Raw genomic sequence first — 16,131 nt, forward strand, 5'->3', positions numbered from 1 at the left:
GACCATTCAAAATGACTACCGGGTTTCTAACGATACAAAGCTTAATGCAAATGATCGAAGTAATCCTTTAACAAGCAGCTGGCTTCATGCGTGCTACCGCTTGTAAATGTATTATTTTAAAAGCTCATTAATACGGGTTTGAATTTCTCTGTAATGTCGCACATTGTGTTAACAATGTTACTTATTCTTTGTCAGCCCTGGAACTAAAATAAATAAATAAATAATATCATAAATATGTGACGGCTAGTCAACTAATGGCTTGTACTAATGACTACTAGTCAACTAGCAAAATCTTTTGTCGGGGGCAACTCTAGTCCCAAGGCATAACACATTAATACACATTGCATTTCAGAATGTTTTTAATGCAAACTTGTCTTAGGGGAATACTTGATGGTAGTTGAATCTAATGCTGATGACAATATACACTATTTACTAATAGAGTACATGATTGAATATTATGTCTGTGCTTTGCTCCATGATACAATATAGGTTCATAAAGGTCTAATATTTAAATCTGTTTCCGTTTGTTACATTTTTAATGAAAACGTTGCTGATGTGGATGAGATGACAGGTAATAGCAAAAATCCATATTTGTAATTTAAACGGCAGATGATCAAGACTAGTGAGGCTTTGAAGGGTACATGCTGAGAGATTATGAAACTGTTATTTAAATCTTTAAGTTCATAACAGATGGAGGTTAAAGCATCAAGTTGAGTAACATTACAATTATCAAAACAAAAAATCAAAGTTAAGTCATAGTTGGCTGTTGGCATATTCATTAGTAAAAAGATAAGGTGTAAGGGTGAAAGCTAGAGCCAAATACATTGTCAGCACTATAAAATGCATTTGGCTGCCAGCAATTAGCAGCAGCAGCTTTATCCCTCCCAAACATCTTTGCTTGCATTCAATCCAATTAAATTAATTTGTCTTGGTAGTAGGTCCCTCAGCACACAGTTGCAGTGCTGTGTACTGAGTTTTTACACTGTAGGGCCTCTTCGAATGTGTAACCACTCGACTCCAATAACATCAAGAATCACCTTCACAGACTTTAAAGCTGCACTACACAACAAATGTATGTTAAAATTCAACCATCTTAGCAGTTTATTTAAACAGTTGAGGCAGAGTCAATCCCCTCTGAAGAAAGCAATTAATTTTTATATTTTATATTTTTTCCACTGTTTATTATAATCCTTGTCAACAGCCACAATAGTGGCTCTATGAGGCTGTGGCTTCTGAAGCGCAACTGTGCTTTAAACGTAATGCTAATGTTTAACAATTACATTTACAAATTAGCATTAAAGAACAAAACTGTGTTTTCCACTAATTTGTAAATGGTTTCAATTTGGTATTTAATTCTTAAATTAAACTCATCATGTACACATAGATACATACACACTTAATTTGACAAGCATTAATAAAATTATCACATATTCACCTATTACGTTTTGTGGTCAAGCTTATTATTAGCTTATCTTTAAAATGTAATTCAGGGAAACACTCAAAATGTTCAGGGCTAATGACGGGGTGATGCTGTTGAGGGTGGTGCTCTATAACAATGAAGATATCTCCAAAGAGATTGTAAGACTTTAAATGGCAAGCCATCAAATAGTTCTCAAGAAATGTAACATGCCTGCCTTGTGGTGGCTCTATAAAAGGTCAGGAGACCACCAAAGTCATATGGATACTTTATCTGGGAATCATGAATGTCAGTATTTGTGCCCATCCAAGTACAGTCATGACAGTCCATATGGACAAACCCAATGACATTGCAATCCCTAGAGCCGGGCCAAAAGCCTGCCTAAAACATAGCTACTGGACACACAGGAAGGTGTTTTTGCTTTTTTTGCTGAAGGAGTTTCAAGTACTTAAAAGCCATGCCTAGGTGGCCACTTTTCTTCTTGACCGGTAAGATATCGTTAAAGCTAGCTTTTAGCTAACACGAACACTGGCAACCCATTGAGGACCGTGCGCTTTGAGCAACAGCTGTGTTGTGACGTGAATGCAATGGAAGGGGGGAGTGCGAGTGCCACATCGAGTAGCTGGATGTTATCAATGTTTAATGACGTTAGCGTAAAATATTTCTGAATATTGAAGCAACGTTTTTTCAGCTGTCTGTGAAGTTGCCTGTTCTAGCTTTTATATGATACTTATATGATACCCCCTTGCTAACATCCATACCACCACCCACCTGCAGCATCACAAGCACCTTTACTTTAACAACTCCTCACTCAGTTACATCAATCATTAGCACATCGTCTTTATTAAACATTTAGCAGCGTGAAAAAGTTGAAAGGGCACGGAAGGAGTGCAGACACAGGTGAGTGAAGGTCTTATCAAGACCCTCCAGCTGTACCTCAGTTACCCATCACTGCCTCTGGTAACAGGAATTTAGTTCACAGAGTTTAAACTTAGCCCGGGCATCTATCATTTCCCATCGGCTGAATAGGTTGGTGTCGGGGCCCTGGCATACACAATCTGTCTCCTCATGTCTGTCTGTGCCGCCTCGCTGCACCATCGCTCAAACACACAGCGTGTGACTGAGGACCGAGCCGGCACCCACGGAGCACAGCAATATTGCTGTAGGACACATAAGCAAACAGGGTTTTTTTTAACGCATACTCTGTGGTGAGCGTCGACAAAGCAAAGTATCACTCTGCATGCAGCAAAATTTAATTGGAAAGGCAAGAGAGTGTTTCTGTTAAAGATGCTTACAAACAATTTAACAATTATATTTTACGTCATTTAAAAATGACAAAGGAAAATATAATTCCACGGAAATTTATGTGCAGAGCATCAGATACTCAGTTTTACAAAAAAAGATTTCCTTGAAATGTTCTTTCCACTGAGGCCGAAGCTGCAAGAGCACAGCTGACATCGCTATAAATCTCCCCCTGTTTAAGAGCTGGTGTGTGTGAACACAGGACAAGAACTACAATACATCAGCTGGAGGGCAAGCAGCCGCAGCACTAACACAAGGCACCCAGTCACTCAGCTGCCCTCCACTATGTGGGTTGATAAACATTGTGACATTACACACGTACCTCATTTTACAGTACCAATAGACAGTTGAATACCACACCTGAGGTCCAAGTTTTGTTAATGCAGCCTAAAAGCAATTTCCTTTACAATCACATATTTCCATGTGTCTTTTTGAGCTTTACTTAATTTGCATTTGTAGCTACTGTATCTCCCCATTTAGTGGCAACTTAACTGATTGTTTTCCTTTAGTTTCTTTCAGTTGTTACTTTGATTGACTTCTATTTGTCATTTATTCATTACTTGACGAAGAACATTTTCTTACTTTGCCGTCCTATTTTTGAAGAAAAGGCTGAAAACGACATACCCAAAGTAAAATGGTTACTGTTTTTGAACCCCTATGACTACAGGCACAAAGCTGAGCATTCCTGAAAGATAACCCTTTGAATTTTCTTCTGCAAGTGTCAGATTTACTCTAAGTGTTACTGACACTGAGTTACTGCAGCTCAAACATAGTGGAAATTGCAATTTTTTTGCCTCGCCTAAATTATTTTTCTTTTTGAATGAAACAAGTTAGCTGTGGCTGTTATATATAGGCCTAAAAGTTGAATGAAGCCACAGCCACAAGCCTGACCAAAAACTGGTAGAAAGTAGATAAAAAGACACCCAAAAATTAGCTTTGCAAGTGCAGTGTTGTAGGGCAATGTCAGACGGAGCTGCATCTGGAACAAGTGTTCCAGGTGAGATTATGGGTATTTTTAGGTATATAATTCTACTTTTTTTTGTTTATTTCACCAGTTCTACAACTACTACTAATAAAACCAACATTTTTTTAATGTTTTTTGTACATAACAGCCTTCTGTAATGAGACGCTGCATAACTATCATATCTGCAGGTCACAGTCTGACCTTTCTGAGCTGCTGCGCTCTCAGCCTCAAGCCCCCTCCCCTCATGTAACATACCGCTGGAATCGTAAGCTCATTGGCTATAAGACCTGTCAGTCAAAAATGTACTCCTCTGCCTATTGGCTCTCTGCCTGGGAATTCTCGTGGTTGGTCAGCCGAGAGGCAGTGACGCACTGGCTCTCTTGATGGACAGATTTTTCAGCCAATTCGGATCGCAGAATCGTGGAAGGGGGCTTGTTTTGTCGCCAAGAAGCTAGCGAATCCGGAAATCGAAGTGTTGTTGTTAGCCCGTGATAGAATAGCGATATCTAGCTATAAACAATATTTTGTTCAGAAACTCACAACGTCAACACATGGCGTGTTATGGGTTACTACCGGAGTTACCGTGCTCGTGGGACTAAACGAAGTGGCTACTTTTGTTCGTTGGACTCTTACCTTTCTTTGGATATAAGGATTAGCATGCTTCCTGTTGATTTTGGACATCCAGACAGCTCGAAAGGTAGGGAACGCTGGTCTTTTTTCTGTGCACTCCTTGCACACATGCTGTGTTTGCTTTTGATGTGTTTTCCGTGAGCCTAAAACGGCTTACTTTGTTCGATTTGCGAGACTCGTAGCTTTCAAATGATGTGTAATATGACGCAGACGCATTTAAAATAATATGCGATTAAACGGACGAAGCGAAAACTAGTGCAAAACGGCCCGCATGCAGGCCGCTGCTGTAAGGAGAGGCAAATTCTGGAATCAATTTGGCATTTATCAAATGTCAGGACTGGAAATGGATCTTGATTATCACAAATAGCAAACCAGATTTACATCCAAACTCTGTTTGTATCCAGTTTGTTATTAGTATCACATCGGATGGCCGGCTAAGGACATAAAACTCATAACACACATGCATAAAACTCATGTAAACTCAGACAGGGCCCGAGGATGAAATCATGCCTGTGAGCCATCCTCAACATTATGTAAAGGCTCTACTCATCTACACGGGAGATTTCACCTTGTCGTTTATTAGAGCTCTGCTCAGGTTGATGTTAGGTGGAACTGTGCATGGAATTATGTGGCAATTACGCCAGAGAAGAGGTCTAATCAGGAACATCAATTGAAAACACCTGTGGGAGTGCAGGAGCGTGCAGCGTTTAAAGTGCCCTCCCTGTTTTAATCCATCTTTTTTAACAATCAATCATCCAGATGACAACATGTCGATTATATGATTTAGTTGAACCCATTTTAAACTATTCACATTTAAAGCAGATATGATCAATACAACAATATGATCAAACAACAATGTGAAAACAATGTGAAAAGGATCCCTTGCAGTGATCTACAGATACATAAACCACATTTGCGGGTTGATTCTTAGCTTTACAAAGTGTGACAGTGAGTTAAACTCATTAAGCTCTTTCTTCAGCTATTCGACCCAAAACTGTTTCGATTCACTCTATTTGCTCTCAATGCGTTTGTTCCAAAATGTATAAAACACACCTTTTAACTAAAAAATAAGGAACAAAAAAATAAAAAATATTGTAGCACATAGCATTGAAACGCCAACACATATAAACTGAAACAAAATATTTTGTCAGATAAACACAAGATAATCTGTTTTTTTTTTAACTGCATTTGGGTCCTTACCTCCTTCATCATAGTACATTCCATGACAGTTGTGAATGTATGGAAATGGTTACAACTTTTTCTTTCCAATACATTTTCACTTTACAACACTATCGCAACAGTTGCAAGAGTTAATAACAATCCTACCACTGGAGTCTAATTCTACAAACAGTATAATACTAACACCATTAGTCTAGCTTAATATTTATCTGCAATTGTGCAGACATGCAGAAGAAAAAAAAGCAAATGTTGATTCAGAAATCAAATGTCAACACAAGGATTTAAGCTTTGAATTATGCAGTGCACTCCTGATGTAATTCTGAAATACAGTAAGTTGCCTTTGGGTGAGAGTCCATGCTGGATGTCAGTTTCAGCCTTAATTCTGCAAACAGTGTCAACAGAAAAAGAACAAACACTTGCAAAACTAAACAAAAGCAAACCAAACAGGCAAAACAAAGGTAACATAACAAATGAAAACAAACAAAAAAGACAATGAGCAAACATAAGTTTAACATTTAAAACAAATGAAAGGACTCAGATCTGTCACAAGGCCCACCCTACTGCCATTGAATTGCACTATTTGAGTCCAATCATCACCTCTCGCATGAAGCTGGGCGCATGGACTCAAAAATAGTTGACTCATGATGTTTTTATAGCTATATGATTCTGCTGTTAAACGTGCTCATTGTATCACAAACCTGGAGCTTCTAAATCACCCAGCCACAGCAGGGTCAGGACAGGAGGCAAAAAGGAAAGAGCAGGGGGCAAAGTGCCTTTTATACCCTGTGCACTGCTTGATTAACTGAGGGTGGAGTCTGGCCTCAGTCTGCATTCACCAGCAGCTCAACAAGCTGTCGGGTTTAGCAGCACATGCAAGCAAGAGAGCTCACACCACTACCCTAGGATAAGGTTTTCACATTGGCAAATTATCGGAATGACTGATTAGACTTGCTGGCCTTGATGCATGTCAAGCAAAATTTGGGGATTTAGTAGCTAAAGAGCCAGAAGTTTCTCTAAGGGGTAAGTAGAGACCAAAAACAGAGCTAAAAGACAGTGAATCAATAAAAAGCAGCATTGCAGGTTTAATCTCAAAGTAGTTGTATTTACATCACATTAGAAAAGTTCTGGTTATTTGTGCTAATGCTAACCTGATGCTCAAAGGTAGGGTATGGTATTCCAGGCTTCCCAATCATGGTGCCACATGGATACTCATCTACTGTTTGCAAAAGCTGCAGAGGTGTCTTGTGCAAAGCACAAAAGCAAACATTTGTTTTTTTGACAGAAGTTTGCTCATGGTGGAGTGCTTTTCACTGCATGAAAAAAACATTGTGTTTACTAACTTGAAAGCATGTAAACAGAGCTGTATCTTGTGAACACTTTCATTTGAATTTTGAAATATGTAACATTGTTACAAATACCCAATACATAGAAGTCCATCAACCCTCATTGTAAATGTATTATGATTTATGAAAATTGTCAGATATTGCATTGTGATACTTAGCTATGTCTATTTACCCCCCTAGATATTATGCTAACACACACATAAACACGGTTATGTTTTCTTGACTTTTGGGGATTATATTTAGTCCCCAGTAGGAATATGAGGCCACACAATGTAACTATGTAAATCTGTTTACATTGTGTAGACGTGCATTCCTTCTGGGGACAAAATATAATGTAATGTATCTGTTTGAAAATGCAACTCCCTCCCCCACCAAACACACACACACACACATACACACACACACACACACACACACACACACACACACACACACACACACACACACACACACACATACACACACACACACCTCATTACTACATGACAGGATCAAGTGATTTGACCCTTACCCACTCCACATGCAGCACACTGCTCATCAGTGTTCCCAATCGTTGCTGCTCATATTCACCCATATCGATCGAGGTGTCAGGGTTTGTGGAAGGTGTAATGTTTATTGATCGTTGTGCTGGGCTCTGGTTAAGGGTAAGGTCAATCTTTTCAATCACTCCTGAGGATTTCTTCCAGTCCTGTGGAAGAGCCCCCTTTCAATCAATAGCTCATTATTGTGCTTCTTCACGCAGTAGTAAGGGCAAAGAAAACAAAGGTCATTTTCTATGTAAGGATCAGCCACCTAATGAACTTTGCTCTGCTCTGCAGTGTTTGAGATCACATGCTCACAAGTAGGTTTTCTAAAAACCTGATTCTATTCATTAAGCTGACAAATGCTCTTAAAAGTGTCAGAATAAGTAGTCTCATGTTAAACTTTATTAACATAATATAAATAATAATTTAGACTATATTGAACCTAGATCTAACATAAATATGCTGGAAAGAAAGACATTGAATAACTTTACCCTGAAGTAAACATCATGTGTTTTACTCATCCCCCAAAAAATGCAGTAACTTTTTGTTTTGGCTGTATTCTAATAAATAAAAAAATAAATATTTAGAATTTTGTCCTCGGGCAATGTTATTTTCACATTAATCATGCATACAATTTAATAAGCTATAATTTAACGTAATTGGTCAAATTACATGTCGTCATCATGGCGTAGTGCCACTGAACACACTACATTATTGTAATCATTGAGGGTGAAAAAGTGGTGAATGATGAAGAGTCAGTGCTTAATTCAGATTTGATTCTAATGCTGCAGCCATGAAAGTACTTTATATATAAAAGTCTAATGTCCAGAGCCAGCTTGACGTTGATCAGCTCCTGGTACTCTGCTTCTGGCAGGCAATGTGCTGCTCGGCTCTCTGCAGAGCATCTTTGCAACTTTGAATTAAGTGTGGATTTAGCTAAATTAATAAACATTTCAAATTGATACATTTCTGGAATCAATATAAACTAGTCTGCAATATCATTAACATTCAATATTATTTCTTGAATAAGTGATTTATTGAAGTTTTGAATGCACCATACAGAAATATGTACACCTATAAATGATGTAACTATAAATGTGTTACAGCTTGGATGTGATCAAATGTCTGGGGAAAGAGTTTATGGGACTTAATACATATGAGAGGCTGTTAGACTTTCCCTTCCAGAGATGGAAATATATTCTTTTAGTCAGATTTACAAACTGTTCAGTGAGGCAGCTCTCTGTTATGTAGGAAGAGTTTGTTCCATATATGGAAGAATTAAGCAACAACAAAATGCATGAAGAAAAACTAAAAGAATTCCCACTGCAGGAAATTGAAGGCCCCATTTTACACATAATAAAAGTTCAACTTTCTTAAATACAACTGAAATCGCCTGGGTCTTGAAAGAATCTTCATATGTTGTGGAATTAAAAACCATGCAGTGGCAAAGTGGTACAGTACTGCCCTCATGTGAAGTCTTAGTGTCAAAATGACATCTTGCTGTTTCAGTGAAACCCTTCAAAGATTTTTCTTTCATTTCTCACAATAATACGAGTAGGAGGCATTTATTTTAGTTCTCAGGTTTATTTTTTCCGTTCTTATTTGTTGGATGTCAGTGCAGAAAGACCTGACCTGACACTTGTGTGTTTAAGGCGATGTTTACCTTCAGAAAGGCTTGTTGAATGATAGTAAACAAAGAAAAGCAGTCAGTGTTCCTTGAAACCCAACTAGTAGCAGTGTAACACAATATATTGATATTGTGACACATGCTTAACAGTATTGCATAGCACCATGCATGGGTACAGATTAAGGTCCAATTCAAGGGTTTGTGATGGGGAAGAGGGACGGCTCTCCTTTTTAATAGACTCTCCTGCTACTGCTTGTTGAGACTGTGGACTTGGTTACGGTACCGCCATAACCACCAGACATGCTGCTGCCACCGAAGCCGAACCCACCGCTGGAGCTGGAGCTGGAGAATCCTGGAGCAGAAGAAAATTGACGATTTATCATTTATCCATCCATCAGTGAGTTCTGGTGGTTCAGGTATGAATTATCATGAAGATGTATAAGATATGAAACTTACCACCACCACCTCCAGAGCTCTGCTGCACGTGGATGGTTGCACTAGCACCTCCGCTAGCCAGTCTAATGGTGAATTAATGAGGGGTCAGGTATTAATTCAGAGTTGAAGCTAATGCAGCATCCATGAAACTACATTAAATATTCAAGTTTATCCCACCTGCTCTCCTCTCCTTCCAGCAGTTTCCTGTAAGTGGCGATTTCGATGTCCAGGGCCAGCTTGACGTTCATCAGCTCCTGGTATTCACGCACCTGGCGGGCCATGTCCTGCTTGGCTCTCTGCAGAGCATCCTCCAGGTCCCTGATGCGGAGCCTGGCATCCTTCACTGCCAGCTCTCCACGCTCCTCAGCCTCTGCGATCTGAGCCTCAAGACTGGCCCTCTGTGGAAGATGTTGTTGATGGTTTAGTGACTGCAAATCCTCTTGAAGTGTGAATGAATGCGTGTAAACAGTAAAATACCTGTCCTTTGACGGCCTCAATCTCATGCTGAAGACGGGCGATCATGCGGTTCAGCTCAGAAATCTCAGTCTTGGTTGTGCGCAGGTCATCACCGTACTGTCCAGCAGAGCTCTGCATCTCCTCATACTATTGTGACAAATGCAACAAGGTGCATCAAGAACATGATCCAGAAGGTTGGGAAAGGTTTTGCAAGTGTACATAAAAGACATTGGGTTAGAAATCAACAATTCTGTTAACTCACCTTCTGTTTGTACCAGGTCTCTGCCTCAGTCTTGCTGCGGTTAGCAATGTCCTCATACTGAGCACGCACTTCAGCCACAATAGAATCCATGTCCAGGTTGCGGCTGTTGTCCATCTCCACGACGACGGAGGTGTCCTTGATCTGGCCTTGCAGCTCAAGAAGCTCCTACAGAACCAATGGTTGTTGCACATTTAGCTAGTTTTCTTTTGTACATATATATATATCTGATGTTTACAATGAGTTGATGAGCAGCAACTTTATCTCAAACAGTTGGTAGTATTGGTAGTATTTTAAATTGTTCTATATTAGCGATACATACAGCCTCATAGACGGCCCTGAGGAAGTTGATCTCATCCTGAAGAGCATCAGCTCTGGCTTCCAGCTCAACCTTGTTCATGTAGGCAGCATCGACATCCTGGAAAGACAAACATGTTGAAACAGAAAGAGTTACAATTTGTCAAATTGTATTTAATACCAGGATAAAAAAAACATTTAATGGCCTTCTTGATCAATCCCACCTTCTTCAGGAGCACAAACTCGTTCTCTGCAGCTGCACGTTTGTTGATTTCATCTTCATACCTTTTGGAACAGAAGACAATGCTTTAGTACATCTGCTCCATTTTTAACATGTTCTCGTGATATAAAAGGCATAGTTGTAACTAGTGACAATGTCATGCAAGCTCTCACTTCCTCTTGAAGTCCTCAACCAGGCCCTGCATGTTCCTCAGCTCTCCCTCCAGCTTGACCTTCTCATTGCCCATTCCATCGAGCTGTCTGCGCAGGTTGGCAATGTAGGCCTCGAACATTCCCTCGATGTTGGAGCGGGTGGTGGTCTGGTCCTGCAGGAGGCTCCATTTGGTCTCCAGCATCTTGTTCTGCTGCTCAAGGAAACGCACCTGTGTAGACATGGAAGATTGTCAGTTGAGAAGCATTTTCTAAGTATAAATGTGGTTTATACCTACCTAATACAGGCATTTTAGAATGAAAGACAAGTGAAAGTGGATTCACTTCTCTGCACAACACATTCTTGTTACCCATAACAACCAGGTTATAGGTGAAATGTGTAAACAGACTTTACACTTTGTGGACATAGTGCAGTTAGCTCCCTATTTACGCTGCCGTTCTCCACTGCAATAAAATCCCCACCCATGTTTAGATAGTGGGCAGATATTTTGATAACCTTAAGTGAATTTTTGGATGGACTTGCCAGTGTAAGATGGTGTCACAATCAGCGACAGACTTAAATATTTGTTATAAACTTTCTTAATCCCAGAGACTGTAACTAATTGATGTATACAACACAGAGATACAGCTGTCCTACTTAGTCAGCTTTCCATCTAGTGAGAAGAATGCTCTTATTATACAGTATTCAAATTTTACCTGTTTACTCCAGGTTGAAGGAGAAAAATAAATTTATTCACTTTTGATAGCTGCTAGAAGTAAATGTAGCCGAGAATGCATGTTGTCTGTACTGAGATAATGAGGCTAATAATAATAATAATGAGATGAGATAATACAGTTTACATGACACACAAGACAGTTACACAGAACAGAAACCAACCTTGTCAATGAAGGAGGCGAAGCGGTTGTTGAGGGTCTTGATCTGCTCTTTCTCCTGGGTGCGGACAACCTGGATGGATGGGTCAATTTCCAGATTCAGAGGGGCCAGCAGGCTCTGGTTGACTTGGACAGCGGTGATCATTGGAGGGAAAAAACCGCCTGCTTGGCTGGAAGCGAACCCGTAGCTACCAGAACCACCCATTGAAGACATACCAGAACCACCCATTGAAGACATACCAAAACTTCCACCAGCACCAGCTCCAGCACCAACACCATAGCTGGATCTTTTGACAGAGTAGCTGCTAGTTGGTGCAAAGGAGCTCCTGGTGCTGCTACCGCCTGAGACTGAATATGACTTCCTTGACATCATGTTTGCGGTGGTTAAGGTTTTCAACTCTTTGAGAAGAGGAGAACAGATGATGAGCAGTCTTCAAAAGGTGAGCCAAGTCCCTCTGAGTGTCTGACTCCACACTCTGCCTGCTTTTATGTCTGCGCCGAGCAAGGGGGAGTATCCTTTTCAGCCACTGAAACCTGTACACTCGCATTTGCTGCCCAGCCTCCCCTCCACCTCAGGCTACACACCTCTGGCTGTGTATGACAAGAGTGGCCTGTAAAACAGGTATGGGGCTTTGTCAGAAGACAAGCTGTGACACGCCCTGCACCCTGACAGGCTAAAGGGGGGTAGAGTGACAGGCAAGACAGTGGAATGAAAATGTGATTATATAAACAAGCTGTGTAGTTTTTTAGTGGTCACAGGGCAGAGAAAGTGATATTGGAGGTAAGGGATACACTCAAATAAACTGCAGAAAAGGTTGCAATTTAATCGTGGATTGGTACATTTCAACAGTGTTGGGAATGTTACTTTAAATAAGTAATTAGTTATAGTTACTCACTACTTGTTCCAAAAAGTAACTGAGTTAGTAACTGAATTACTTTATAATAAAAGTAACTAGTTACCAGGGAAAGTAACTATTTGCGTTACCGTAAAAAAAAAAGTTGCTTTATGTCAAAGAATTTGGAATTTTCTTGTAAAGAAATGGAAAACTGTAGTCTTGTAGTCTACTCCTATAGTCGCGTAGCGTGTAGTCTTGTGTATAATAATTGAGATCACATTCTCCGCACCTCGCATGCAGGAATAATTAAAACTTGAGGAGAAATTATACAGTGGGAGACGCTGTGTCTGTCATATATCACAAAACAGGGTTAGAGCGCACAGCAGTAGACATAATGACGGCGCCTCCACGAGCCGCCGGGCCGTTCATCATCATCATCATCACCACCGTCTTCACCATCCGCGCTCCACAGCTGCACCGGATTCCGGTCCAACACCAGAGCGGCGGGACACCGGAGACCGCGTGGCCCTCCCTCGCCACTCAGACCAGCAGCAGCCCCAACTCACGCTCCAGCTCGCAGCAAGTTTGCACATTTCTCCACGGACAACAGGCTGCCGAGACCAGGCACGAGCAGCGCGCAAGCAGAACACGATCCCGACTTTTTTTTTTAACCGACAAATTCAATTCATAGTAACGCACTGCATTTAACGTTCAGTAATGATAACGGCGTTGTAACGACGGAAACAGAAATTTGTTAGATTACCCCCTTACTGAAAAAATAACGGCGTTATCTAACGCCGTTCTTTTAAACGGCGTTATTCCAAACACTGCAATTCAATAACCAAACAAACACCTTAATTAGCTCACTCAAATAGTTTCACTGTAAACTATATTAGAGTATATATAATCCATATCAAGCATTCACAGTTCAGATCTACTTTTGTATGTTCAAGTTTCGTTGAAGTAAGATTCTGGATGTACTTTTATCAAAATTTTTATTTAAAAATTCCGTATCACCAAGAATACTCATAGATTTCTTGAATTTGCTCCGGAACAAGGTAACCCTGATGTTTTCAAATTAATCAAGATGAGTACACATAAAGTTATACGGACTGACAGACAAGCAACTTGTTGACTGGACTGTTTTGGCGATAGTCATCCTGCATGATCAGGACCCACATGGGGAAGTCAAATTCCATTCAAATCTGTCGCAAAGATCACAAAGAAATAGTGAACTGAGAGCATGCAACAGACACTGCAGAAATGTAGAAAAACCTGCAGCAACAACAGCAAAGACGATCTTCAGGCCCACCCTGACAAACCCAGTTGGTCCCCTGGACACTCCCATTGAGGTGGTGTGCTGTTGGGATCAAAAGTACTCCTCCCTCCTTGTCCTTGTGTTCCTTTGTCTTTCCCTCTCCCTGTGTCTCTTGAATATTTTAACTACAATCACCTTAACAATTCCAGGTACTTTCATTTACGCATGAAAAATGTAGGGCAAATGTGGTTTGTATACCTGAATTTTTTTGCATTCTGCATCCACACTGGCCCCTGAGTTTTTGAGTGACCGCTTGGGTGTAGGTTTTAATTAGCTATGATCATTAACCAGCTCCCTTGCTAGATGCCGACAAGGTTAAAAAACTGCTAATACTTTTCTCTGGGACTTCAAATGTACTGAAACACATGCGTGGCTATTTTCCACAAAGAATGATACATTCAGCCAACTGATAAAGCAGCAGTTGGGTTTCAAACCCCCAGTCACCACTTCCCTGCTACCATGCTTATTACTCTTGTCTTTAACTATAAGAATTGTCAAAGAGGAAAGTTTTAAAGCCTACTCTTAAATGTGTGAACGGTGCCTGCCTCCTGAACCACAACCGGAAGATGTTCAACAGAAGAGGAGTGTAGCTGCCGCCGAAATACGGCAATAGTTATCGTGGCAATACCGGAAGTTAGAGTGAAGATATCATATTTGATATCTAATTATTCATTTATTATGGTTACATAAATTTATGATGAAACCTAAATGCAGTTTAATTCATAGTTCTGCTGTCAAAATTCATTGAAATGTTTAAATTAAAATAGTTTGAGACGTCACTTCCTGTCCAAGTAATGTCAGACGAGAGCGTAAGTCGTCTGTAAAATAATGTATGTAAAATGTGTTTTATTTGTTACAGTTTTCACGGTGTTCCGTAACTTTGTGGAGATAATAAAGTAGTTGTGGACATCAGTAAGAAGCGTGGATCGTTTAACCCAGGGTAGATACAAGGAGCTTGATGGCTGAAAGCAATAAGGAATTGTAATAATCCACCGTGAGGTAACAAATGCAAGGACTAGTTTTTCCCGTATCTTTTTGAGAAAGGATGGGCCTGATTTTAGCAATGTTATGCAGGTGAAAGAAGGCTGTCTTGTAGTGTGTTTAATGTGTGATTTAAAGGACAGGTCCTCATTAAATATAACTCTGGGGTTTCTTATGGTAGCGTTTGAGGCAATGGCAAGTTTGGGCCCAAGTACAATAACTTCCGTCTTATCTGAGTTTACAGTTTTTTTAGGATTTCTACAATATTTTGAACAACTTTTAACAATTTTCCTAAACTTTTAACCCATTTTTGCACAACATCCGTCTGTGTAAGCTATACAATTAAAACATTTCTTGCTTTGACACAAAATGCATACAGTTAACACAAATTTTAAATGCTTTTACACATAAGCTCAACCAAGACCAAAACAAAACAAATACTGACAAATTAACAAATACTTTAACACAGTTTGTCAGAACAGATAACATCATGTTCTACAATGACTAAAATAAAAGTGAACAGCTTATCATATTGTAGAATGAAACACAAATATACCCCCTGTATTGTTTTCCACTGCTACTGAGAAACAGCTGAATGAAGTTATGCAAATAGATCAATCAGAGCTGAATCCTATCTAGAAAACACACTCAGGTGTCTCGGTTCTTTACAGTTTTTTACGATTTCTATGACAATTTTTTCATTACATGCAACAATTTTCCTAAACTCTTAACACAGTTAGCGCAACATCCCTCTCTGTAAGCTATACAATTAACACATTTCTTGTTGCTTTGACACAAAATTACGATGGCATAATAGGGCCACTGTCGAAAAAAAACGGAGCCGAGAAAGGTGGGCAATATTGGTGAGGTGGTTCAACAACAGTGTAGACAATTGTTGTGTTTTACATTGCACTTTCTGTTTTTTGCACTTCATGTTAGATACCAACGCCATTTCGTACTTGTATTCTGCACAGTGACAATAAATTTGAATCTGAACTTATTAACCCGATTCTTTTGTTGGAAGCCCAAGTACAAAACGGAGAACTCTTCAGTTCACAGATAGTAGTACAGATAGTATTTATTCAGGTCACAGGTAAAGTATGGCAGCGCTGGGCTTGGAATGACTGAGCTCTTGTAGGATCTCAGTCAGAGCGAGCATGATTTCCGGGTGCTGGTCACATTTTATCTTCTCGGGCTGGGACTGCCCCGTACAGAGGTTGGACTTGCACGCAACCAAGTATCACTGGTCACTTATCACTGACATGAATTTACAGAAATGTAATATTAAACATGTATGGGT

The 16,131-nt window shown here is 40.0% G+C and overlaps 1 protein-coding gene across 1 annotated transcript; it reads right to left on the reverse strand.

Annotated features, from left to right (window-relative positions):
• Positions 1-8,471: 8,471 nt before the first annotated feature.
• LOC311027909 (keratin, type II cytoskeletal 8-like) lies at positions 8,472-12,084 on the reverse strand. The gene is made up of 9 exons (XM_084032129.1): positions 11,701-12,084; positions 10,827-11,035; positions 10,658-10,718; positions 10,459-10,554; positions 10,140-10,304; positions 9,899-10,024; positions 9,599-9,819; positions 9,446-9,504; positions 8,472-9,338 (listed from the first exon to the last, which is right to left on the reverse strand). Exons 1-9 carry the CDS (start codon positions 12,067-12,069, stop codon positions 9,217-9,219), a joined length of 1,428 nt encoding a protein of 475 aa, XP_083888255.1. The 5' UTR covers positions 12,070-12,084; the 3' UTR covers positions 8,472-9,216.
• Positions 12,085-16,131: the final 4,047 nt, after the last annotated feature.

The sequence above is a fragment of the Eutrigla gurnardus genome (genome assembly GCF_963514095.1).
Source record: "Eutrigla gurnardus genome assembly, chromosome: 2".
In the NCBI taxonomy this organism is placed as follows: Eukaryota; Metazoa; Chordata; class Actinopteri; order Perciformes; family Triglidae; genus Eutrigla; species Eutrigla gurnardus.

Excerpts from the sequence above, each read along its gene's own strand:
- LOC311027909 (XM_084032129.1), bottom strand. The coding sequence starts at position 12,069 with ATGATGTCAAGGAAGTCATATTCAGTCTCAGGCGGTAGCAGCACCAGG. Across the intron at positions 10,719-10,826 it reads GTTGAGGACTTCAAGAGGAA|GTATGAAGATGAAATCAACA; the intron begins GTGAGAGCTTGC and ends CTGTTCCAAAAG. Across the intron at positions 10,305-10,458 it reads TCAGGGCCGTCTATGAGGCT|GAGCTTCTTGAGCTGCAAGG; the intron begins GTATGTATCGCT and ends TTGGTTCTGTAG.